This window comes from Brachyhypopomus gauderio, chromosome 3, assembly GCF_052324685.1.
Source record: "Brachyhypopomus gauderio isolate BG-103 chromosome 3, BGAUD_0.2, whole genome shotgun sequence".
Classification (NCBI taxonomy): Eukaryota; Metazoa; Chordata; class Actinopteri; order Gymnotiformes; family Hypopomidae; genus Brachyhypopomus; species Brachyhypopomus gauderio.
The window spans coordinates 31,257,777-31,281,806 of record NC_135213.1 but is presented as its reverse complement, the minus strand read 5'-3'; the positions used below and the strand labels follow the sequence as shown (position 1 = coordinate 31,281,806).

At 39.8% G+C, this 24,030-nt stretch overlaps 1 protein-coding gene across 2 annotated transcripts in view; it reads left to right on the top strand.

Moving 5' to 3' along the window:
* LOC143509161 (rabphilin-3A-like) overlaps positions 1–7,382 on the top strand; it is a 50,544-nt gene extending 43,162 nt beyond the window's left edge. For both annotated transcript variants that reach the window (XM_076997598.1, XM_076997597.1), the window contains exons 14-17: positions 585–739; positions 1,342–1,423; positions 3,598–3,694; positions 4,207–7,382. In XM_076997598.1, the coding sequence (XP_076853713.1) occupies positions 585–739; positions 1,342–1,423; positions 3,598–3,694; positions 4,207–4,337 (465 nt within the window). In that variant the 3' untranslated portion in view covers positions 4,338–7,382. The remainder of the gene's footprint in view (positions 1–584; positions 740–1,341; positions 1,424–3,597; positions 3,695–4,206) is intronic.
* Positions 7,383–24,030: the final 16,648 nt, after the last annotated feature.

Genomic DNA, 24,030 nt, shown 5'->3' with positions numbered 1-24,030 from the left:
GGCACCTGAACTTAATTATGCCCAAGACACCTCTAGAACGATCAACAGTGAAGTCTGTCATACCATTATAATTAATAATAAAAAGCAGAGTAACAGCAGAATTCTGCAATTTTACTGATTTTTCTAAATATCTACATCATTTGCTTATTAGCTGCAATTTGAATTAATATTGTTTGGTGAGAAATGCTCAGCTCTAGAGATACTCGCAGTATCAAAACTGATGAGAACAACTGATCCGAGATGAATCCCAGAGATCCAAATACAGCATATCAGATATTATCAGATATGATTGTGAATACATTGCCTGATTCCTGACTTTTAATGCATCAGGTCTAATTTTGGAACAAGCAGTGTGGCATTATCATATCTGTTGTAAAAACACATAAACAGCACACCAGTGATTATTTCCTCTAATAGAACCGTTCATTATCAGTTACGATGTCTCCTTAGGTTCAGATATGAATAAAAAGAGTCAAACGGGCAAATGGTAATATACTCCGTACATGACCATGTCTTTGCTCAGCCTGACTCTTCATATTGATGGTGTATTTTGTGATGTGGCGTGTGCGTGTATGTATGTATAGCCTGGTAAGGATGGAGCAGAGGTGGAGGAAAGAGGACGTATCCTGATCTCCCTAATGTATAACAGCCAGTCGAGTCGCCTCATTGTGGGTGTGATCCGCTGTGTTCACCTAGCAGCCATGGATGCTAATGGATACTCGGACCCCTTCGTCAAAATGTGAGCCATTGACTATGAAACTGGATTAAAATATGTGATATTCAAATGTTTTGGAAAATACAATATATACATACAATATTCAATTGTAGAAGTACAACTAGAAACCAAGATTTTATCACGATCAGGGCCAGGACAGGTTGAGTATCCAATCGCATGGTACATTAAATTCAGAGTAGCAATCCAAAAATCAATCCAAAAGAGCACAGAGTACAGAGTACAGAGCAATCCAAAAATCAATAAACAGGAAACAGGCAGGAGTCAAAACCAGGAGTGCAAACACTCCTAATAGAAACCAGTAATAACAGAACAGCAAAAGAATACTGCTCATGAAACAGGTAGTAAATGTCTGTATATGTACAGAAGGCAGCAGGCACATAGGATTAATTTTCAATAATAGGTGTATGGGGTTAATATTCAGTGACATGGCAATAGCAGTTGTCTAGTTTGGTGCTGTCTCTAGTCCAAAAACAGACAAATCTGGCTTATTTCTAAAGCTTTTTGTAGGTTAAGGAGTGGAGACATGACTAGGATCAGGAGGCTTTGATCCATAGTGTAATATTGTATTGGCCTGACCATGTTTTCTTCACATCCAATGGTTGCAGATGCCTAAAGCCAGACATGGGGAAGAAGGCTAAAAACAAGACCCAGATTAAGAAGAAGACCCTAAACCCTGAGTTCAATGAAGTAAGAGCCAAACAGACTACATCTGCCCCACACCAACCACAATCTTTACTTTCAACAATCAGAAAACTATTGGCCTGCACACACAGGTCTTCACAACACTTTCACACCATCTCACAGTCATCCACCCAACTGAAGGTGTGAACAAAAGGTGTGAACAATTAGATTCTATGGAGCTCTATAGGGTATGTGGTTTCACACAAATCTAGGCATCTCAGGGCATCCTGGTGACAAGATTATCATTTAGAATCACCATATTAAACTAAACTTATTAAGCGATTAGGGTTGCCACCTAGGTCTGACAAAAAAACAAGGACACTGTCATACGCGAACGTAAATTGTTGGGGGGTGGGGGGGGGGGGGGGGGTGGCGAACATAAAATGTTACCGGGGAGGGGGTGTAAAATGGACACAGCGAGAAAAAAAGACAGATTTAAAGTGTGCAGAAACAGTCTAAATAGTCGTTTGAACTAACCTAGTGAAAACCGAGACATTAAATGAATTATTTTTTTGCCGGGACCGAATATTAAAAAGAAGGAAATCCGGGACAAACCGGGACAGCCCGGGAAAACCAGGACAGGTGGCAACCCTACAAGCGATAGACCTGATTACACTATAACTAAATGAACTGAATAAAGGTAGTTGATGCTAAGCTAAGCTATTTTGTTGTGACTCTGGAAACATGAGGAAACACATATGCTTGCAGACTTCAAAGATATAAACACTTTAATAGTAGAAAGGTAATACCAAAGAGAGGTCGAGGGCAGACCGGGTCCATACACAAAAAACAATCCAACCGAGCAAAGGTACCAGAGGGCAAATCCAAAGGGAGAAAACTGGGAAACGCTAAACAGGTCTAATCAGAGAGAATAAAAACGCTTGGTATGCTTTCAGGAATTGTCAGCAATACTTCACAACAAGATATTCAAAAGGGAGGTCTTATATAGAACGCAGCAAATGAGCAACAGGTGTCTAATAATCAGGGGAGGTAGATCTTTGCCATCGTGGTCGGACATGCTGGGAAGTGGAATTCCCGGAGTTGGAGGCCGTGACATTTGCAATGAAGCTAGCTATTTTTAGCTAGTTGCCTAAAAATAAAAACTAACCATTCCATCAACTCCAGTGAACAAGATTACTTGAAAAATTACTTGCATCTGTTTCATCAGTAGGTATTAGGCTGTATTACAGCAGTTCTCCCTGAGTGCACCATTATATTCAGCTCGGCTTGAAAAATGCAGCAGGCTGCCAGCTGTCAATCAAACATGCTCATATAAATTTTTTTATCATGCCCAGACTCTTCTCAGATAGCACTGCTGAACTTATTTAGTAGGTTCTATTCATATTTCATTATGTTTTTGTATGTTTTTGGGTGGTTGGGGTAGTATTTGCAGGATGTTTAACACTTTACTGAAAGGCACTGTCTAGGATATACAGTATATGTGATTGTTAATTCAAGTCATTTCGCATGATGTCAGTTGTTAGTGTGATGCGAGGGTGAGGCATATAATTATAGTAATCAGCAATTTAGCGCTTTAGCGCTAGCAGATAACACGTGTGACACAACAGGAATGCATCAGACAACAACTGACAAAAGACATCAACAACATGCAGATTTGAATACAAGCATGTAAACAAGACACAAATGCAACATGTCGAATTGCTGGACAAGGAACATGTGTTACGAATAACGAGAGATGAACACACACTGACACACACAAACACATGTATACGTGGGCAAAGACGAACAAACAGTAAACACGCACACAGACACGCCTGAGGGAGGAGTCAGGGGCTGTGTTGTGGTTGTCATGTCATTCAGTGACTTTCACTAAAGTTTTACCTAGATATTTTCAATACTTTATATGTTCATTGGATTTTTAACACATTTAATCAACTTATCATATGTCTTATGTACAGTAATATATGCATATCCTGATCTAGGATATGTATTTATTATGACCCAGATTTTCATTAATTTATTAAAATTTAAATATCATTTATTTACTTTTCTGAATATTGAACTGGCTCAAGAAACTAACTGTAAGTGCCGTTTCTATGATATCTTTAAGGTTTCTCACCCTGCCTCCCTCAGTCTCTGAATATAGAAAATACACATTCACGTTACAATAGTAAATATTACATGCTGTCTTTTTTTGTATCAATTGTTTTTTTTTGCAGGAATTTAGCTATGAAATCAAACATGCAGAGCTGGCCAAGAAAACCTTGGATATCTCTGTGTGGGATTATGATATTGGGAAATCCAATGATTATATAGGTAAATCATGAATTCGTTGAATGTCGAAGTTTAAATGTAAAGATAATGTCTGACGCATGCTGACGTTTGTGTTCATATCGAAGGATCATTGGCTATAAATTCACATTGTGTATTACAGCATGTAAAATATATGTGTGCCTCAGCCACATTTTATATTCAGTGGGATCAAAATTTAATTCACTAATTGCTTTTACATCTCAGACTTTTACTTTTCACTAATTGTTTTTGCATCAGTACAATCTTTTACAATCTTTCACAATCTGTCTCATCCAGGGTTTTTAATTATTGTGCTTCAGAAATATGTATACATTTTTTTTTAGAAATATTCTATATTCAAACCAAAATTGAGAATGAAAATAGCTAGTGGCTAATATTTATTAATTTCTGATGTTACAGTGTTTGTTCTTTCTAGTATGATGCAAGACACTAGTGAGCACTAATCGTCCGTATTGGTAGTATTAGAAATATTCTGATTTAAGTAGTTCTTTAACATTTGTTTAATAATCCGGCAGGAGGATGTCAACTGGGCATCACTGCCAAAGGGGAGCGTCTAAAGCACTGGTACGAGTGCCTGAAGAACAAAGACAAGAAGATTGAACGCTGGCACACCCTGGTTAACGAGAGTCACATCTCCAGTGATTAAGACGTGTGCCGAGTCTTCATGCATGCCTTAGATAACTACCCCAGCCCTAGTTTAACCTCGTCCGTTCTGCATTCCCTACCTTCCCTTTATTTCCCCCTAAACTAAAGTTTACATATTCTTTCGTACCATTCACTCTTATCTGCACATCACTACTCCATTACAAATTGTCCCTCTGTGTATTTCCAACAAGGTGAATGTTTTGAATAATTGGCAACAATCTGTTCTGTCAGTTGTGTCAGTCTGTCAGTTGTGTCAGTCAAACTATAATTTTAAAATCCAAGCAGTAGTGGTGTCATGGCATGCAGTGAAGGGATATGCCCTTAGTTTTCTGCTGTAGCATAGCAAAAAAAAGATTGTTTAAGTATTTAAGTCACTGACACTGCCAAGTATAAACATTAACCTTGTTGAAGGCACATCTTAAAATATTTGCAACCCTTGTACAACTTATTAAAACTCCTCAGTCTTGCCTGAAGTCACTGTAAAAACAAACGTTTACACGTATCGGGCATTGTTCATCATATCTATATACCTTTGATAAATATCGTGGTAGCTTGGTACTCCACATCTTAGTACAAAATAAAGGAAACAGTGTTTATTTTTACTGTCATGGTATAAGAAAGATATTTATACATTTTAACAGAAATGTTACATATGTTAGCTAGACCAAACGAGAACTGAAAAAAGTATAGTTAAGGGAAAACCAACTGGAATTGAACATATTAGATCCAGTGGGTACTAACAAAATGTTTACATGGGTTGCCTGGTAGATTAAAATCCTTGAAATAGGATCATCAGTTTAGCAGTACAGTTGCATTACTGCTTGTGTCAACATGATGTTCCGTAAATCACTGTTACAGCTCAACTAAATGCCTATTCACTTGAGCAAACAACTCAAGAAAACCACAAAAGCCTATAACCATGCAAATTATATGTATTGCACATTTATTATTTGATACCAGTGATATATAGGAGGTACAAGTAAAAGGTATTCATAAGTACACCTTAACTAAAAGTTTTGTTTTTTTACATCAGCATATACCATATTTGACACAAGACCAATGGAAGAACTGGTGTTTATTGTTTTGTTTAGTTATAGCTTAGCTTATATGTTTGCCTGTTTGGACAGCTATTTATGATTAAGTGGGGGTATTTAAATATTCAGTATGCACTTGCATGATGTAGATTACAAATTTGTAGCCATTTTATGTGGTCTATTAATGAAGAATTAGACAAATATCAATGTTATGATTTAAACATGCAAAACATTACTGAAGTTATTGTCCTAATTATAGCTATTTACAATGTGTTACTAAGACAAATTATTTCTTTTGTACACATTGTCAACTATAATCAAGTGCACTTTTTTTTAATCCATCCATTTGTATAGAACCTGCATGTTGGAATCATCTTTTGCCTGTTATGTCCAAATTACAGGGCATGTTTCAGAAAAGTCCTCACATAAGGATATGCTCCATTTGCATGCAAAGTGTCGGTGTCACCTCCAGCCCTCGGGTTTTATTACCTGTGTCCAATTACTATAGAGGTGATCCTTCTAGTTTCTGACTCTTGCACAAAGGCTGCTGTATGGGAACCCAGACCTCTGCAGACCAAGCCCTCGAAGCTTTGCCTTGTAGCTACAGCCCAGTGACCTGTGAACATTGAAGGAAAGCACACATTACTGTACAATGGAATGACCTCAGAATTTCTACTGCTTTTTGCAAGTTCTCATGACAAAACCCTATGCATGAGATTGTCTTGTTGTTATATATCTATATGTATATTAGAATTTAGTTGTCATTTTCTGCCGTTGTAGGCTATTTAGCTTTGAATTTGTAGATTAAAAGTAAAATGTATTGCTAAGGAAAATGAGTTAACTTTACCCAAAAACATGGTGGGCTTTGACTAACCAGAACTTGGAATTGGTTCTGCATTTTTATGTATTATGTGGCCAAAAATATGTGGACACCTGATAATGACACCCATATGAGCATGTTACAAAATTGGTATAATATACAATATAATAATAATATAAATAATACAATATAATATAAATGTAATGAACTTGACAAAGATGGCATAAGATAGTGATAGTGCCACAGTTACAGTCACTGAGCACTGGTGGTATGATTTGTATGATTGTGTATTGCATGGCTATGTGGTTGAATTTATACACCTGTTAGCAACAGGAGGGGGATAAACACCTGACCTCATTTATTAAGAGGGCTGACCACCTACTTTTGGCCATATAGTTTATGTTTACCTGCAGATGGAAATTTGCTAGTTAGCTCATCCATGTGCAAAGCATCCCTTCTCATTGGAAGATTTTTGGTACATGGTTCCAGAAAAAACTAAACTAAGCTGAACGTGTAGCATACACTTGATCATCAGGTAGTTTACTTTTTTTTATACCTGATTGTCATGACACAAGTTTACACATGCAATGTTATTGTTCTTTGATGTAATGCATAATATTTGACTGAAAGGTGAGTATGAAATAAAGGGTCAGACAAAATGACAAAAGAAATGCTCATCTTTAGGACACTGAGGTACATATCCTTATAGTGTAGCAGTTTCGCCATCTAGTGGGGTGCGAGTTTGCTCTGAATTGTGACCTTTAAAGCATCTCCAACAAAAGCTGTTTATTTATTTGTTTCCTAATTAGTTCGGTCTATTTTCCATCCTACCAAGAATCATGATTTATCATGCTAGTTTGCATATCTTGGGTTTAAGTGCTGCTTTGTTTCCTCATGATCAGTTTGTAAATATATAGTGCATGTATTTCTGAGAGCAGAAAATCTTATACACTGTGTATGCGAAACATTGGAGACACCTTCCTGATACTGCGTTGGAACCCCCTATGACCTTAACATGGCCTTAGTTTGTTAAAAGATGGGCTCAACACAGTGTTAGAAGCATTAGAAATGCTGGCCCATTTTTGCTCCAGTGCTTCCCATGATTGTCCTAAGTTTGCTTGTCATGTCTACTTTGAATATTATTTTCTATCTTGGATGTGCAAATAAAATAAAATCTAAGCATGGCCCTGAATTAATGTTATTTTTTTGGCATACTGAACCATTCCTGGACTGTCTTGGCCTTCTGGCTTTCTATTTGTATCAAGGGGCAAATTGTATGCCATCAAAACACACTTCACAAAACCACATTGCAATCAGCGCATGAATGTCAAACAGTAGGAATGAAGATTTGTCACTGCAAGCACAGCTTATGGTTGTCGTGTTTTTCTTTGAAATAACTGGAGCTTTGTGAGCTCCCCATCTGCTTCATCACATTTCCGCCAAGTTGGTGTGCATATTTCGTTTAGGAGCCCCTTCAACATGAGTGTTGTATTGGATTTTTGGTGTAACTGTGCTGTTGGATCTTCAATGAGCCAATTATTTTTTTTACATTTCTTTTCATTCCTTTTTTCAGCTTAAAAACTAGCATAATTGCAACTGTTGGTGCAAATAGTACATCTAGCACATACTAAAATAGCAACTACTATGTATATCTGGTTCAGTTGCATGTTTTTTCCCCACATGCAAACAATCTGTTTTAGTTGTCTCAAGCCTTAAAATTCTTCCTTCACCTGTCTTCTCTTCATCAGCATTGAATGAAGTGTACATACGGTGAACTCCTAAGGTGAATTTGCTCTTAGCTTTCTCTTGTATTCACCTGAGTTGTCAAGAAAAAAGTTGGTGTCCTTAATGTTTTGTGCACTGTGCAGAGCTGAAACTCGTTTTTGCATGTATTTTACTTGGTTTGATTCACAATTGCCAATAAATTATAATGTAAGTATGACTTGAGAAAAGTATTATTATTATTGTTGTTATTATTATTATTTTATAATACATACATTTGTTACATTTATTGGTGAAATATATCATTAGAATTAAACACACACAAATATTTATCCTGACTGTCTTGTGAAGTAAGAGCAGTATAACCTGTTAACACCAGGGCTTAATTTGTAAATCAAACGTTGCCGGAACTCAAGCGTAAATTGTTACACTGGCAGTATAATATTTTGCCGGATCGAGGCAGACAGTTCCCGGAACGCACAAAATGAAAGAGTTCCCGGATCCTGTTCCGGCAGGATCCGGCTCAAATTAAGCCCTGGTTAACACTATTTAAGAGATCTAATCTATCAAGAAAGTCCAGAAGCCAGTCACCTTAATCATGTAATATGCAGTGGTGATTGCAAAAATATTTGCTTAGAATGAACTGCAAAGCATCATGATATGAAATCACATCATAACTGTAAAGCATGCTTTATTAAGAGCTTTCCATCACTACTAATGGTTAGTTAGCCAATACCATTTTGTCAGTCTGTACCATTTTGTCAATCTATCAATCAAACTCTCACAGGGTCTTAGCTCAGTAATTCTTCACCACGTTTGGGGGTGTATGCCTCTTTTACATTGGAACGTCCAGCCCATACTAGGCACAGATGTCTCTGTATACTATGCCAGCCACTTGGTTATGATGTTGCATGTACTCTGCCTGCTAACATCTTGCATCCTGCTGTTATGTGCTTGATTGTCTCAGTGGCATCTTTGCACCGCCTGCATCTGGGGTCCTGCCTGTTGTCCCAGATCCAGTCCCCATTGATCATGTATTCAGAGCTTGTTCCTGTGCAGCTTTGATTAGTGGATAAACCTGACTTTGATGTCAGCTGACGTGTCGGATTAGAACCAGTGTTCAGGGAAAATGAAGCAGATGTGAACGTCCTTGTCTTCCCTGAACATAATGCTACCACTTTAAATTGGCCTAAAAACGTATGGTCCCTGTTGCTTTTGGTGCAATTTATGAGGTAATGTGCCAGAAGTGTCTTCATTTCTCTCATGGTTGGACAGTATGGACCACGATCTCATGTACTCTCATGAATCTCTGAATCTTATAACCAAAGCTTTAGGCAATTATAAAAACTCATGTGGCGTGGTTCTATTGTGGTTGTACTGGTGGTCTACGCACTAGGTACCATTACCTACCAAGCTCATACTATGCCACCCCATTCTTAATACTGGATAGGGGATCCCTAAAAGGATTCTCAAATGAGGAACAAAGGCTGTTTCATCACCATATACTTTATTACATCGTTCAAAACATCCTTTAATTACACAGTTAAATGAATTTATATTAAAACAATACCTCTCATAGGTTTACCCTAGGCCCAACCATCACTTCCCAAGCACCAACAATAACTGCCCCTTCCAGCGCTATCCCAGATAAAAAATAAATCAAAGTGTGAGGGAGTGTAGCACCTCACCACCTCCCCAAAATAACTAAATAATTAAAAACCATAAACCAAAAGGAAACTCACAAAACAATCAACTACAAACCAAAAACCAATAAGGGGAGTGAGAGAATTGTGTAGCTTACTTGTGTATCTTTGTTTTATGTTATTTTTCCTTTTCGGCGTGTACCCACCTCAAGTCATTCTGGTATGTTGGTGTGCTGTTCAACCTTTACAATGACATTACTACAATATAATTTCATTCATGACCAGGTTCATCAGTCTGCCTTTCTGTCACAGACCCTACCTAGACAGAACTGTTATGCAGCTAACGTTTAAAATCTCCATGTTTCTCAAGAGAAAGAGTTTTAGATCTTTCCTTGTTAAATTCGTGTCACACGTATATGTGCAGACCACATGTGTGGACACATTTGAATTGGGAGTGGAGGTTTGATGCTTCAGAGTTAGTGGCATTTATGTTTTTTAGTACAGATAGTTTCATTTGGATTCTCTTGTTATGCTCTTTGTGACGCGGGAAACAGAGGTGGCCGAAGGCGAGGGTTGCAATGTTCTGATCAAACAGATGTTCTGATGGAATGATCAAACAAAAAAAGCTGCAGAGCAGTAAATGTAGAGTAGCGTCCCAACAAATATCAGTGGCGGTAAGACGAGAAGTCCAGAGATGAGCTCCAGCGGTGCAATGTGCAGCACTGGACCGAACGACCTGCGGGAATAAATAGGGGCACAACATAGACAGGGACAGGTGCTAGTAATGTGGTGATTGGGGCCGAAGGAGTGGTTTGGTGCTCGGGGGTGTGTGTTGTGAGGTAGTGCGAGCTTCAGAGTGCCCTCTGGCGGCGGCCCGGCCTCACCACCGTGACACTCTTTCTTCTTTTTCACTCCCAAAATGCTTTCAAATGGCAGTAACAGTGCTTTTCATATTAACCAATGTAGCATCAGCGATGTGTTTATTCAAAGATTGCATTTCTGTAATGGGCGGTTTTATGGCAGTATTTTTTTAACCTTTCATGTGTAAAATTTCAAATAATTTTTTGAGCATCTGATTAAATCACTCAACCAGGACAGCCATTTGGGATGATACTCTGTGACGGGCAGGGGTGAGCAACTAAAAGGAAGCGATCACGCCAAGTCTCAGGGAAAAAGGATGGTTTAATAGAAAGTGTGCAAACCAAAAACCCGTGCAATATCTCCAAATTAAGGATATAATGACCAGCGGTCAACTGGTACAAAATATAGGCAAACAAACGACCCTCAGGTGAGACGGATCACGGGCTCCGCCCACCTGAGGGACGCACATGACGTCACCAAACAACAACAACAACAGCCGCTGTGGACGGAGGCGGCCGGTAGGGGGCCGCCTCACCGTGACATACTCATTCTGTCATTCTGTACATATCAGTCTTTGAAAATGCTGTCTGTATTTTTCCAAATTTCCGCTTACCTAGAGCAAGATGCTTTTATCCAGCATTTCATACTACAGGTGTGATGCTACCTGCAGGTGCTGGACTACAAGCTGGGGTCATCCCCTGGAGTCATTTTTGTGAGATGAATATGGACCACAGCTGGAAGGCTGCAACACGAGGATCTGTTCCGGAGGATCACCTCACACTGTAGGTCAAGCACTTGATGTTGTATTTGTTGCAGACTGGCAAGGTTAAAATCTTGTAAAATAATTGAGTTCAGCAGAGAGGACTCCATCATAGCATATACAACCTTCTTTGATTTGGATTATGGCACTGCTGAGTAAGTGGCCAAGAACAGAAGATATGATGTGAAACAAATAAACAAACCCATCAGTTTCTGTCTGGTTTGCTTTTTTATGGTCTTTCAGTGCCAGGACTCTCCCAGGATCTGGTACTACTGAAAGAAAGGGGCTGTCTCTCCCCACTGCAGATGATGCCCTACCTTGCACTTTAACTCATGATGTATGCAGACTTACAGATTGTGTGCCATTTGTTGCCCATATATTGAATGGTGGTGCATTCTCAGCTTCCCATTGACACTCAATGGTAGTGGAATGGTTGTGTGTGATTCCAGTATGAGTGTATCAGCTATAGTGGTGTTGTGGGTGCATTAAACATTTGTTTCATAAGTTTCACTGAGGTAAATGTCCACCACCACAAAAAATCCAATAAGAGATGATCTTTGGTCAGAAGCATTGTTGAAGTGATCAAAAGAAAGGCTTTAATCTCTTATGATGAACTGTACACCAGTGTATATGATCAGTTATATGTATATTGTAGTAGTCTTTGTGTGATATGTAGTATTGTAGTAGAGCCAATCTGCAATCCACTCAACAAATTACGTTCGCCCCCCCCCCCCCCCCCCCCCCCCCCCCCCCCCCCGCTCAACAAATTACGTTGGTAGATCTTTCTGACCTGGTCATCTTATAAGTAGCTCGCAAGCTGAAAACTGTGGGCACCCCTGCTTTAAAGTAATTTTTACTCTATAGTGGTTCTTGCTTTTATTTTTCACTGTTCAGATGAAACAAGCAAGCATGATGAAAATAAATCAGCTGACAATTCAAGCTGAATTATTCTTTTTCATTGTTATTACTATTACTGCTAAGGCAACTTCCAAAAAATCTTTAATGCTTGTGATGAACAGACATCAGTGTCAATTTTAAATTTCTTGCAAAGAATTACCTTATAAAAAAGTTGAAACAATAAAGGGGCCTCTATTTACAGTGACTCACAACAGTGTCATTAGTGTAGTATTTACACATCAGGATATTTCCTGCTAGACACAGTAGGGGGCAGTAGTTACTGTAGCTATGGAGAAACACCTATCTACTGGTATGTCATCTGTAGGTGTGAAGTGAATATGAGAAGACAGTGCACCTTAAAATGGAAGGAGATTTTTTATTTAAAAAAAAATATTAAATACATAAATAAATAAAATTAAGAAATTGGAATACATACAAATGATACTGTATAAAATAGGCAGGTAACTAAGCTACCAAAAATAATCTGTATGCAAGTTGAGGTCTAAATCTATTGTAAAGATCATTTATTATACTGAGGGTTAAGAATGAATTAAATGAAATTGTTTCAGAGGGCTAAGGCCTAATAATCATGCTGCCAATAATATTAACATAATCATGAATATCAGATTATTGGCAATGCAGGCTTGTGCATTTCAGATCCACAGCAAAAGAGGAACTGCACAGCACATTCAATAAAGCATTTGATCTGACCCAGATGTGGCAAAGATCTGTTTTGGCTATACTGCATTGTCCATTCCAATTTCAATTTGAATTTGCCAACAATCTATGAATTGAATATTAACACAGGGTCAATAAAATGCTTTTAAAACTAGAAATATTTTCATAATATACACTTTTTCCATTATATTAAAAAAGAACACTTTTTGTTTAGTTTGCTTAGTGTATATATGAGCCACATTAAGACACAAAACTAGACCAAATGCTACATGACAAAGCTACATGCACCCACCTCACTTCCTGTTTTTTGCCTTGTGAATGTTAAAGAGAATGCCTTTTAAATTTTTATTTTCATAAAGGCTTTGTAGTGGTCCATGTCAGTGTCCATCACTGCGGTGGTCTCAAACTTAGACAGCTTCTGCCCTTTATGATTGCTGTTTGTGGGCTTAGATGTCCCTTCAGGGTTTATAAACCCAAATTCAAGCACTTTTCAAGCGCTTTTATGGTCCATTTTTGTCACGTTGAGGACCCCGGCCCCTCCATTTTGGGCGTGTGTTAACATTGTCCACGTGCTTTGTCTGCGTCAGTGGTTAGGGTCTTGTCGTGTGATAATCTGTCTCACCTGTAAATCATCTCGTAATCACTTGGGGCTAATGTGGTTTGTCTATTTAATGTGCATTCGCGCAGTGTCCTGTGCTCGTCGTTGTCTAAAGTCTACACGTTATCAGTGTCTGTGTTGTGTTCTCCGTGCGCGATTGCACAATCTTTGTTATTAAAGTGACGTCTGCTTCGCAAAGCAAGGATTCCCGTGTCTCGTCCTTCGCCCTGCCCGCACGTCACAGAACGACAAGCCGTCAGAGACACAAGAATAATGCCAGGCTACAAGTCGAAGCCGAAGAAGGGGAAGAAACCCTGCAAGCGGCATCACCGCTCTTCTTCCTCTCCTCCGCGCCGCAAGGCCCCGCCGACTCTGGCGCAGCTGATGCAGGACCCCGAGTGTTCATACCTGCTGTGCGCGGCTCGGGAGACCTCCATACCCGAGCTAGCAGAGGAATACCGCCGGACAGCTGCGCGGGTATGGGAAGAGCGGCACCCCTCTCCTTCTCCGGAGCTATCGCCCCTGCGGGTGGGCATCCTCGAGCTGGAGGAAGACCCCCCCGGTTGAGAGGAGGGCTCCTCCCTGCGCCAGGAGGCTACACCCACGCAGGAACAGCTGGAGAAGGACCCTGTGTGCACTTCCCAGCTGTCTGCGGCTCGTGAGTGCACGGACCCTGAGATGGCGGAAATGTTCTGCGAGGGCGCGGTGAGGATTTGGAGACATCTCCACTCGTCTCCTTCCCGCGCCTCCAAGGGTGGGCGCCTGCACGATCGGCGCTACCCGCGTCAACTCCGGAGGAGGAGTTCGGGGAGGAGGACTCTGAGGAGGAGGAGCAGGAGGACGAGGTAGAGGACTACCCCCCGTCTATAGGCGACGCCTCCACCATTGACTACGGTGGAGAAGGGGAGGAGGACTACCCTCCATCTATAGGCGATGCCTCCATTATTGACTACGGTGGAGAAGGGGAGGAGGATTACCTTTCGTCGGTGATCAACGACACCACCGTCGACTACGGTGAAGAAGAGGAGGAGGAGTCGGAGGAAGAGGATTACCTCCCTCTGTCCGTAGGTCCCTCTACCACTGTAGGGAAAAGCGGGGAAGATTACCCCGATGACGATGATGGGGAGGAGGAGTACAGAGATTACCCTCCGTCCGAGGGCTCGTACACCGAGGAGGAAGAGGAGAGCCCTCCCCCCTCGGAACTGTCGGCCGAGAAGGCTAAAGGGAGGTGGACCCTGTCCTCTACTCGCTCTGGTGGAGAGAGCATGGACTGCTCCCGGGGTGGCAGCCCGGAGCAGCCCATGAGCTGGAGCCAGGACAGTGAGGCGACTGACATGGAGGTGGAAGCGCCCACTGTCAACTCCAGAGGACGGTCGTGGAGCGAGGTGGAAGTGCCATACAGCCAGCTGGGGGGAGAGTACGCCAGTCGCGCTGCACCCAGCGCGTCCGCCAGTCGCGCTGCACCGGGCGAAGGATTTGCAGCAAAGGCTGGAGGAGGACCGTTCGCTTCAGTACCTGCAGCTCCCGATCTCTCTCCCCTGATCGCCCTGCTCCTGGTGTGTAGCTTGGCACCTATGTCGTGTGTGTGTGTGCCTGTAATTGTGAGTCTGCCCGTATGTGTACCAAACCCCCTCTTCCCGTTTGTGTCTATGTGTGTGAGCGTGCCTGTTTGTGTGTTTGTGACCGTGCCATTGTCTAACGTCTTTTCCCCTGTGTTCCCAGGGAGGGTGTTCTAGGCGGTCCGTGGCGGACGCCTCACCAAGGGCGGTCACCTCCCAGACGCAGGACTGAGCGCGTCGGATCCGCCCATCGTTGTGGGTTCGGGGCACTCGGTCCTGTTGGCACCCCGGGACGGGTAGTGCCCTTGGAGGGGGCGTCTGTCACGTTAAAAGTCCGTGTTGCCCGCTGACAGCCCCAAAACATCACTGCTCTAGAGGAGATCTGCATGGAGGAATGGGCCAACATACCAGCAACAGTGTGTGCCAACCTTGTGAAGACTTACAGAAAACGTTTGACCTCTGTCATTGCCAACAGAGGATATACAACAAAGTATTGAGATGAACTTTTGTTATTGACCAAATACTTATTTTCCACCATTATTTGCAAATAAATTCTTTAAAAGTCAGACAAAATGATTTTCTCAATTTTTTTTCACATTTTGTCTCTCATAGTTGAGGTCTACCTATGATGTCAATTACAGGCCTCTCTCATCTTTTTAAGTGGGAGAACTTGCACAATTGGTGACTGACTAAATACTTATTTTCCCCACTGTATATACCTGGACATATCTGCAGAGGATGTTATGGATAGATCAAAAATACCAAGATATTGTCTCAGTTGGGATACAGAGAGGAAATAACCTCTGATGAGGTTAAGTACTGGCTAGATTTGATAACAAAGGACAGTTTTGATTACTGTAGCATGTGCAGCATAGCATGAACATGTATAGCATAGCATGTGCAGTACTTCATCATTCTGCATTTGTGTCAGTTTACATCAAGTCACATTATGATCATCAAGCTGTATTCATTTTTTGCAACAGGGCAGAATTTCTTTCAATAATTATTTCAAATATTTGTTGACCTAACATTTCAGTAGGGTGACTACTGCAGCAAACATAGTTAGCTAAGATAGTACTGGTAGTAACTGTGTCGTGTGACTTGACCCCAGGATCTCCAATCCCCAGCATGCCCAGGGACGCTAGCTCCAATCCTCCTCCCCTAATTATAGAGTTTCACCTGTTTCCCATTATCATGGACTATATAGCTTAGTTTGCCACACACACTCTCATTGCCAAGTATTGCTGACAACATTGTCTGAAGCATAAGTGTTCTTTACTCTGCGTGTTATTTATGGTTCAATCTGATTTGTCTCATGTTTTTGTCTTTTGGATTAACCCTTGTAGTCCTGCCTGGTTTTGTCTATTTGCTGGTAAATTTGAACTGGACTGTATTGACTATTGATCTGGTTCCTGTCTATGTTTTTTGCAGACTGTTCAATTCAATGAAACTCTATTAAAATCTTTAACTTTAAAAAACACATCCCCAAAGGGTAAGCTGTAACAAACATACAGTAATACACAACATTTAAATGTTAAAAACATGACACACCCCAAAGCAGACTTTGACCACACTAATTTCCTGAGGTGGATGGCAGTAGAGGTAATAGGGGAAGTCATGGTCTGGTGGTAGGTAACTGGTCTTGTAACCGGAGGGTCATAGGTTTGATTCCCAGGCCTGAGGCCATGACTGGGATGCCTTTGAGCAAGGCACCTAACCCCAACTGCTCCCCATGTGCACATGTGCACCACAGCCCCCTAGTAATCACTAGTGTGTGTGTTCTAACTGCACAGATGGGTCAAAAGCGGAGGACAAATTTTGATTGTGGTGAAAAATCACAATTGACAAATATGTTTTGTTTAAAAGAGCAACTATAACTGCTATAAAAGTAGCTCCAGTTCACCATTCCACTGTGGCAACTGCAAAAATGTCATCCAGAGAGAAGCCACTCAAAGGCACTTTGTAAGGTGTGTGGCATCAAGTAAAACACCCTTAGCTTCCTTTAGTGTCTGCTGATCACAGTACAAGGGGTGTTGCTGTATTCCAACAATTTCTGAACACGTAACCACAATCTGATGCAAATGCTTTTCTATCTTTAAAACTTATGCAGGAACATTAAATGATACTCACTATAAAAACTAAACAAGTACTGCTGAGAATATTTTGCTTTGCACCAAGAGATTTTAACTTCTTTAAGCATAACTGCCTTTGGTGGCATGCACTGTCAATCATCTCTGCATTTTGCTGTCAGAAAGATTGTAAATAGTGCCCAGATAAATACATGTATACTTTACTGTAGACTGAAAAACAGAGAAACTCCAAACCATTTCTTTTGATTTAGCAATGTTTCATGCCAGCACTGTTATATCCAGAGAGTTGATCAAAAGTCCACACAAGACAGCAAACCCAGCTAGCACAAAATGATGTCATGGAAAGGTTAACAAATTGCATATATATCAGCATTAAATCAAATTTACGTTCTGCCCTTATTTTATTCACATTTGTACTATATTGTTCATGACCACTTCACAAATTAAATGCATGTGTTTAAAACAGAAAATAACAATAGATATACATCCCAGAGATGAGGTTCTGTGCATCAGTTGTGGACAGAGTCTTTGTGCACATGTTTATGACTCTATGTCACGACCAGACAGATGTGCAGACACTCGCAGAATGTTAACAGGATTTATTTAAACAGAAGCTTACCCACGACAGGGTGAGAAACCATACAGAACGAAAAAGAAATCCTGGAAAAGAACAGATCACCAAACTGAAGACTGACTATTTATGGATCCAAAAAACCACAGCGATAAGCACACGGAACACAGCGATGCATGCATAAAAATAAATACTGAGCAATTAGTTCCTGCTTGTTCCCACTATTTATAGGGAGGGGGACAGGTGCTTCCCATCAGTACAATTGTTGGTCTGAACGCTGGGGGTCACATGAGCCCCCGCGGTATTCTGGGTACCGGAGTTCCGTTCGTCCGGTGTGGCAGGCACAGATATAACCGGACAGGTCGGTATCACGGGCCTGACACTCTATGTAACACTTATGAACAGAGAATAAAGAGCAAAGAGATTTGTAAAGACAAAGTCAAAAGTAAACTTGTTTTAACAGGTTTCTATTCCGCAAAATATGTAGTTACAATTCAGAACACTTTAAAATACGCCAATACGTTCAATACTTTGAAGTAGCTGGTATAAACTCCCGTGTGTACACTGGTGGTAAGGACACTATCTTACTGGAATAAAAGCCACGGACGTGTAGATAATTTACTCTTTGAGAGCCTAATGGTGTGCTTCTTGAAGCCATAGTAGAGAGCTTGAACCTGACTTGTTCTTTGTTTCCAAACAATAGTAGCTTCTGCTATTTCACTTAGAATGAAGGCTGTGTCGCTTTGAGAATCCAGTAGAGCAAATACAAGTACTTCTTGAGCTGGTTGAATTGTAGATGAAAGCCAGACGGGAAATATGGTTGTCTGCATATTAGCTTCATGAAGTATTTATCATGATATTATTATTCATGTAATTATTCGGCTGGGGGAAACTGGTAATTCTGTTCTTCTACATCAGTCCATTTCACTGTTAGGCAATCTGGTAACCTCAAAAGTATTTTCCTGTTTTTATTACCATCATTCAAGATTTACAATGCCTTCGTTCACATTCTATGAGCTCAAAGCTTTCATTAGATCTGATCTTGGGCCATGCTGGAAACTTATCTCTATATGCCTTTGTGATTATATATTTATTTCTATAACTCTTCTAAAATCTCCCATGCAACAACACAGGCAGACATGGTTCTGAGTAAGAAATAGCCCTCAAGTACTTCTTAGCTTTCTTGTCCACTTACAAATCTATGGAGATGATATTCTCTTCTTTGTCTTGAATGTTCTTCTGTTTAATCAGTGTTTCAAAGGAGAGTTTGCTGTCATTGTACTTCAGCAGGTCCCCAGGGATGGCAGTGCTGTTAGAAAATAATCTAATATAGACACTTTATTAAATAAGAACCAGTTGTTTCTATCTAGTTTAAAAATAAGATGGTTTGGCTTATAGCAAAATGAATTATAAGAGATATTCTGAAGATGTTCAACTGTCAAGTGATTTGTTTAAGAGCTAAGACATGGTAATTCTGTCAGATAGCTAAAATCACCTTGTATGCACATACAGATTTGCAATGCCTCTGGTCCACTTATTAAAGTAATTTTCTGTACCTAACCACTGATCATCTAGCTCTGTATAATGGTAAACGAGTGTAAATAAAATTTTCCATGATCGACAGCAGGCTAGCATTTAGATTGAACTATTTTCAAGATACAATCAAATGCTGACTGATAAAATCATGACCCACTCATACTTTTTTCCCTTTTCACTTTGAAATATGCCATGTTAAAAAAAGTATATTCTAGTTTTCAATTCCAACTATGCCTGAAATCTAAATGTAAACTTGGATGTAAATAAAATAACAAAGGTTTACAAATTTTATTTCTGTAGGCATAATGTAAGCAAATGTTAAATAACAAACAAAAATAATAGACAAACATTGGAATAGAGGTTACATTAATTTGAGATGAGTATACAGTTTGAACACAACGTTAAATGTTTATTACATATCTGCATAAGGTGCGAGTTCAAATCTGATGTTAATCTGGGTTTAAGACGTTTCCCTGTATTCCAGTCCGTGGGAGACACTCCTGGTAAAGGAGCATAAAGTCACATGGCAGGGGTGAAGAACCTTGATTAAGTGGGATTTCATGGCTGTGGTTTCTAGGCATCTTGGCAGCAAAGGGAGACTGTGAGACTGACCGCTCCATGAGGAAGGTTGAAAAGTTATATCTTGAGAAAAATATTATTAATTAGAGGAATAAAGCATAAAGCTATATTAGCTATAACAATTATTTTGGAATTTAAAAAATTATCACGTTTTCTTTAAAAATGTCCACATATGTTCACTGAAACATCTGGGTATGACGAGACTGGATGACTGATGTTCAGTGCAAACATGTTTCACACACACATCTGGTGCATTTTCTTGGGGGACACTGTTGGAGAGTACACACACACACACAAGAAAGCAGAAAGGGCCAATGAGACCTGTCTCTACAGTCAAAACAGCTTTCAGGCTCATTAAACACTTTGTGGGCCTGTTCCTACCCCTGCTGCTACATCAGGTTGTTGACCAACTTCTGGTGAATATCTATGGAAATTCATTGTATAATGTCAAGAGGCACAACTGTGATGCTAACTGTGGGTGTTTGTTAACCTATGGGTTGTACTGGGCACAAGAATGCAAACTATAATAGTATGAAAATGATGGAGAGGTAAACATTTTGTGTGTATACAACAGCTATAGGTCAGATGTCTTTCCAGGGAAACATGTATATACCTCTGTATTAAGTTATATCTTAAATAAAATATGACTAATATAAACTTGAATTTTAGATGAATATCAAACACCCCAAAACAATTCAAATCGAGCAGACCTCAGAACACTGGTATATTTCTCCCTCCATTTAACTATAAGAGGGGATTTGTCCTTTGTGTTAAATTATGTCCGGTATGAATTATTAATGAAGCTATATTTATATAACACCTTTCAATGAGCCCAAGGTCACTTAACATACAACAGGGAGAACTGGAAGCACAATGTACTCTTAACTAGAAACCTCAACCCCAGGGTGCAGGGACGGGAGAGAGAGGACAACATCCAGATCTCCAGTCACCACTGGGCACACATACACACAGTCATGCACACATACAAGGACAATTTTATTAGGGTAGTCCTCACTTGGCATGCAAACACACACAAAGTCATTTAGACACACTAGTACAATTTATCAGGATAGCCAGTCGACCTAAACATGTTTTTGGACTGTGGGAGGAAACCAGAGATCCCAAAGGAAAGCCACACAGACACAGAGAGAACCTGGAAACTCCATTCAGATAGGCACATGAACCCAAGACTAGCACTGAGAGGTAATGTGCTAACATGCGCCATACAGTTTTATGTAAAAACATCTCGATAGACATTTTTCTTTCTTTTTACTAAACTAAACCCACATTTTCTAACAAAATATACTATGCAGAATTCACATGTAATCAACACACCTCACCACATTTCCTGAATGAAGTACAATCATGTGAAAGTACATGACCCTTGACTGTTATGATAATGGACATGGTATTGCTGTCAATGAACTTCGCTCATCTCTGCACTTGTGTCCTGCCTCAACCCACTCTTTATGAAAGCAAGATCGAGTATCACTCCATGATTTGTTTTTTTGTTCAGTGGCTTCCCCCTTGGAAACTCAAGTTTAGTCAGTCCCAAAGTTGTCTCATTAGGAAGAGAAATTACCTTAGCACTTGAAAAGAAAGTCTCATCATTGGTCAGTGATCCTCTTTGGGGATCTTCTCACTGGAGTTCTTTTACAATGGGAGCCCCTGTAATTTACTATGCGTTAGAATGGAAACTAGAGTTTTCACTATGCAGATTGTTGTTAAATCAAGGGTGCACTTACTGGAGAAACTGGAAAATTCCACTGGCTAAGACAGGGTGCAAGTTGGAATAGACCAGGCAGGGGTTGCTGCTCCTGTGGTTTGATCATTGTGATCCGATACCTGGGGTGGGGACCAGCTCAGTCTCTGCTGTTCTAGGTTCACTGCCTGCACTCTCAGTCCCTCCAACTCCAATGTCTGTTTCATTTTACTCCTTCATTTTATTTTATGCCTCCTTGCCCCTTCATTCTTTTCACCTGTGTCTCATTCTCCCCTAAGATAACTATGTTGTCCTGTTGCCTTGGCTATTGCTTTCCTTTATTGAGTTAGTTTGCTGCACACATACAGGCATTTATTTACATGAACATGCATACAAATACACATGAAGACAAAGAGAGTATGACAGTGTGCTGTTTTGTGACATTATTTTGTGTGCAGTATGATCACATGTTTTATGGTACACCATGCTGAGATAATAAACATAAGTAAAATGAGATAATTGACATTTTGCAAAAGGAAACATTATTAATACAAAAAGTCTTACTAGTGTATATATATTCATATTTAATGCTGCTCAGTGCTGCTTGAACCCCCCCCCCACCCCCCCCAATTACATCCGTGCTGAGCATAATAGGGTTATAAGCATCTCTTTTAGTGTTCCCTCAAGCCCAATCAAGAAAAATCAAGCCCAAGACTAGCACCTTAATCACATAAGCCAACACGTTTTATTATTTCTGAAATTTTCTGCAATGACAAGTATGGATTCCTGTAGATCCATGGAAAATAGCAACATTTCACCTACATATGTAAAACCAATTTTGCACCCCAAATCACCTTTATTTCCATTGTAATGATGGTAGCTAGTGGTTCTAATACTAGGAACATCAGTGGACTTACAAAACTTAAATAAATGCAGCTCTGATTTTGATTCATTTAATTATTATAGGACCGAATCCAATCCAACTCGACCTATTTAAATGTCTTCTCAGCATCTGGGGAAAAGGGTCTTTTCAAATGCTTCTGAAAACAGTTCTGTTAAAACTGGTGCAATAATATTTAAATATATTTTACGGTACTCCATCTGGTCCCATAATTTCCCTGTTGACGGAATAGCCTTGCATATTTCTCCCTGTGTGTTCAAAGTATCCAGTGCTTCGACCTGCTCCACAGATTGCTTTGGGAATTCTTTATTACATATGTATTTCTTCAGCAAAGACATTAAAGGATGACCTACATAAATCTTTAAAAAAAAAGCTGTAAGAAGGATGTACTTCTTGAGATAGAGTCCCTGGTGTGTCTATATTACTGGTATTATATGGGAATTGTATTTTTCTTTAACTGCCTAAAGTTATATTTATTATAAAATTCATAGAGTTGGAAATTTACATTTATACCTTAGCCGCATGGTTTCATCTATGGTTTCATCCAGTTGATATCTGGCTTTCAGTTCTACTAATTTATTATATCACTGACTGCATTTTTCAGTTAACTTGAACTCATTTCTTTGATTTTGAACACAAAGAAACCCCATGTAATGTAGTATTTATTCTTTTATTTATTTTTGCCAGCAGATGTTTGATTTTCAACTACATTTGACAGCTCTGAATGGAGTCATACAGTGGGGAGGGTTGTGGGTTGACAGCTTCCTTGATGAGTTTTTACCTAAATCCAGCCAACAGTAGCTCAGTTATGCTTTGAATTTGTCCTGGTTGTACTTTCAACTATCACCACACTTAGTGTCTTAGCTAGTTAAACCCCTTAGTGGATCAAGTGATCAATTATAGTATACTGACAGTAAGTGGCAAAGGATCTTCTGAACTGAAGAAAATTAAGTATGCAAACACTGGATATCCAGACATGATTAGATAGATAACTGCTTGAATAATCTGAAAGTCAGGGTTTTGGAGAATATAAAATGAAAAGTGTAAGTTTTTTTTCACAGTTCCTTTTATGTTTCTGTGTCTATGATGTTGTGCCTTTCCCATCTAATCTTATTACAAAATTTTAAATAAAACTCCCAATAACCTTTGTATAGTAAATACCCTAATGCAACGGCACAATACACATACATATATGAACAACATTGCCTAATCATCCTCTTCTGGGCAGTCTTTCCTCCTTTCTATTGGATTTACTATGAAATATGTTCATTTTATAACATAATAGTTAGCTATTTGTTAGCAATGGACCTGAGGATTCCTCTCAATGCACAAAGTCTCTCTCTCCACAATATCAAACTTTCCCAAACTTTTCAGTCTAATCTTGAATCCTTGAAATCCACCTTCTCTGATGCTTTTTGTGAGGCCTTGTTTGCTTCTGGAAGTCTGAACTTTTGTTATCTCTTGTGTCTTTATTGAGACTATTTTAAATAAATAAGTAAAGACTGAAGACTATTGGTTTGATGTTTGGATTTCAGAAGTTTTGCTGTACCTTATTAAACTTGTGTTTGGATCTTAACCTCTTACTGGAGTCATTTCATTACAGAAAACCATTCCACCATGGAACCCACAGGTTGGGAGGTCAGACTTGCTCATTAAGAACAAAGACTGGAAGTTTCTTCAACTGGTGAGAGAATCGCCAACAAATCAAAAGCAAGACCTAAAACTCTCAAATATTTTACTTAA